At 59.0% G+C, this 2,755-nt stretch overlaps 1 protein-coding gene across 1 annotated transcript; it reads right to left on the reverse strand.

Moving 5' to 3' along the window:
- Nucleotides 1-322: 322 nt before the first annotated feature.
- On the reverse strand, nt 323-2,382 carry SOX1 (SRY-box transcription factor 1). The gene has a single exon (XM_077299696.1). The coding sequence runs from the start codon at nt 1,969-1,971 to the stop codon at nt 811-813; it is 1,161 nt and encodes a 386-aa protein (XP_077155811.1). The 5' UTR covers nt 1,972-2,382; the 3' UTR covers nt 323-810.
- Nucleotides 2,383-2,755: the final 373 nt, after the last annotated feature.

The raw sequence follows: 2,755 nt of genomic DNA on the forward strand, positions 1-2,755 counted from the left end.
CTCCTGCAACTAAAGGAATCTCCTTAATAAGATCAACAGCTGGATTCTCATGACAAGATGATATAAAATATTATATTATGATTATTGAGGATTTTTTTTATAAGGATACATCGATTTTAATTCATCATAAAATAATAAGGCAAAAAGCATGTAGTCATTCGTACGTTTTAATTTGTGACCCCGATCAATTCGGATCAATCATTCCACTGACCACATCCAGTATCTGAGGAAACACATTCAATAGAAAAAAAAAACATCTAGTTCTTTTTCAATTGAAAATTTATTTTGCTTAAAATTCACCTCATCTTTCCGATGACTTTAGTTTTTTTCTTTTTAAAGCAGAGAAGACGTTTAATAAACTATGTACACCATAGGAATCCGCACGGACTGGAATTAAAAAAAAAAGGTTTCACCAGTAATGTACAGGAAATCATACAAAGAGAAAATGAAACAGCACTAACAAAAAAAAGAAGAAACGAATAATAAAATGGAAGAAACTCGAGAGCCATAAATAATCAGCGTCGCATACAGGATCAGAACCAAAGAAACGGAAATTAGACACAAGAGCCCAAATAAAAAAAAACTAAATAAAAAAGTGTCCGCTGCTATGCTACAGAACGGATAAATACTGTACAGAACCCTCCTCATTGGTCAGAAACAGGATTTCCTTCAGTCTCCAGCTCTCCAATATTATTATTATTTACAAGGAACAAAACATGAAAACATTTCTGTACAAAAAGGAAAGCAGTGTAAAGTTGTGGGCACGTGGAGGGTGCAGGTGCCCCGTGATGCCGGGCAGTCTGTGTCCTGTCAGATGTGTGTGAGGGGCACGGTGCCGCTGACCCCCGTGCTGGCCGCCCCCTGGTAGTGCTGGGGTAAGCTGTGCAGTCTGCTGTTTGCCGCCGCTGCCGCCGCCGCCGCTGCCGCTGCCGCCGCCGCCGCCGGGTCTCCGGCCTCCCCCCCGCTGGGTAAGTACATGCTGATCATCTCGCGCAGGTCCCCCGGGCAGGGCGGCCGGCCGGTGGCAGGGGGGCTGACGCTGGGCTCCGACTTCACCAGGGAGCCCAGGGCGGACACCGCGGAGGAGGGCGAGCCCTGGTGCTGCTGCTGGCCCGACGAGTAGCTCAGCGCCCCGTAGCTGGAGGGAGAGGCGCCCATGTAGCTCTGCGCCCCGGGCAGCAGGCTGTACTGCAGGGCGCTCATGTCATAGCGGTGCATGGGCTGCGGGGGAGGCGGCGGGTGAGGAGGCGGGTTGTGGTGCGGGTGGTGATGCGGATGGTGGTGCGGATGGTGCGGGTGGTGCGGATGGTGCCCCCCGCTGCCAGGGTGCTGCTGCTGCTGGCTATACGCGAGCTGCGCCTCTTGCATCATGGCAGCAGCCGCGGCGGCGGCCACCGAGCCCGGGTAAGCCCCATTGGCCCATCCGTTCATGTGCGCGTATCCTCCGGCCCCTGAGGAGGCCCCTGAGCCCGGGCTCTCCAGGCGCTGCACCACCACGCCGCCGCTGCCGCCACCTCCTACCGTTCCTCCGCCAGTGCCCCCGCCAGGGCTCAGCCCGACCCCCATGTGCCCCCCGCCGGCGGCGTGCAGCAGCCCCCCGGCCAGGGAGTACTTGTCCTTCTTCAGCAGGGTCTTGGTCTTGCGCCGGGGCCGGTACTTGTAATCCGGGTGCTCCTTCATGTGCAGGGCGCGCAGCCGCTTGGCCTCGTCTATGAAGGGTCTCTTCTCGGCCTCGGACATGACCTTCCACTCGGCCCCCAGCCGCTTACTGATCTCCGAGTTGTGCATCTTGGGGTTCTCCTGCGCCATCTTCCTCCTCTGCCCCCGGGACCACACCATGAAGGCGTTCATGGGCCGCTTCACCCGGTCCTGGCTGGCCTTGTTCCCCCCTCCGCCCCCGGCCTGCCCCGTGTTATTGGGGGGCTGAACCCCGGGGGAGTGCAAGTCCGTCTCCATCATCATGCTGTACATTCGCCCTGCTGTGTGGGGGTCTCTCCGCAGGACTGGCGCACGGTGCGGGGCACCTCTCTGCTCCTCGGCGGCTAGGACGTGTGTCTACGGCGCTGCTGAGCAGGCACGGGGCCGGAGCATCAGTCTGGGCGGGGAGACAACTCGGGGAAACTTTCTGCTCCCAGTGAGTGCGGCGGCTCCGAGCTCACACAACAGGTGGCGGACGGCGGAGGACGGGCGGCCCCTCTCTGCTCTCTCCTCTCTGCTCTCTCCTCTCTCCTGAGGAGCTCAGGGTCCGGGCACGGACGGCAGGTGCCGGCACAGCAGTCTCTCACAGTCCCGTCCTCACACGCGGTGCCGGCTCCGTCTCTCTAGGATGCAGCAGCCGGCGGCAGGAGACACTAGAGGCAGCGAACAGCAGCCATGCCCCGCACGCCGCCTGCCATTAAATGATTTTGCCTTGGCCAATGGGAGGCCGGCGGCCGGCAGGGAGGGGAGGGCTGTGCCAGGGAGGAGGGGGCGGGCACAGGAGCCGCGTGTCACACACTGCCGGGCACAGGGGCTGGGGGGATTAGCGGGACACCGGCCGTGACGTCACAGGGGGAACTGTACCGGAGCAAGGGGGATCTGCGCGGAAAATGCGACCTGGTGCCGGCAGAGCGGCTTCTCACCTGTACACCCCTGTGCAGTAGATGGGCAGAGCTCAGCTGCACTCAGAGGCAAGCACTGCGCCATTCTGCAGCACAGGAGGCTCTGGAAGTGTCGCACAGGACAGCCGCCTGGCTCCGCGCAGAGGGCACGAGTG

This window comes from Ranitomeya variabilis, chromosome 3, assembly GCF_051348905.1.
Source record: "Ranitomeya variabilis isolate aRanVar5 chromosome 3, aRanVar5.hap1, whole genome shotgun sequence".
NCBI classification, from domain to species: Eukaryota; Metazoa; Chordata; class Amphibia; order Anura; family Dendrobatidae; genus Ranitomeya; species Ranitomeya variabilis.

What these genes read in the sequence shown, in the direction of transcription:
- SOX1 (XM_077299696.1), bottom strand. Translation starts at nt 1,971, where the DNA reads ATGTACAGCATGATGATGGAGACGGACTTGCACTCCCCCGGGGTTCAG.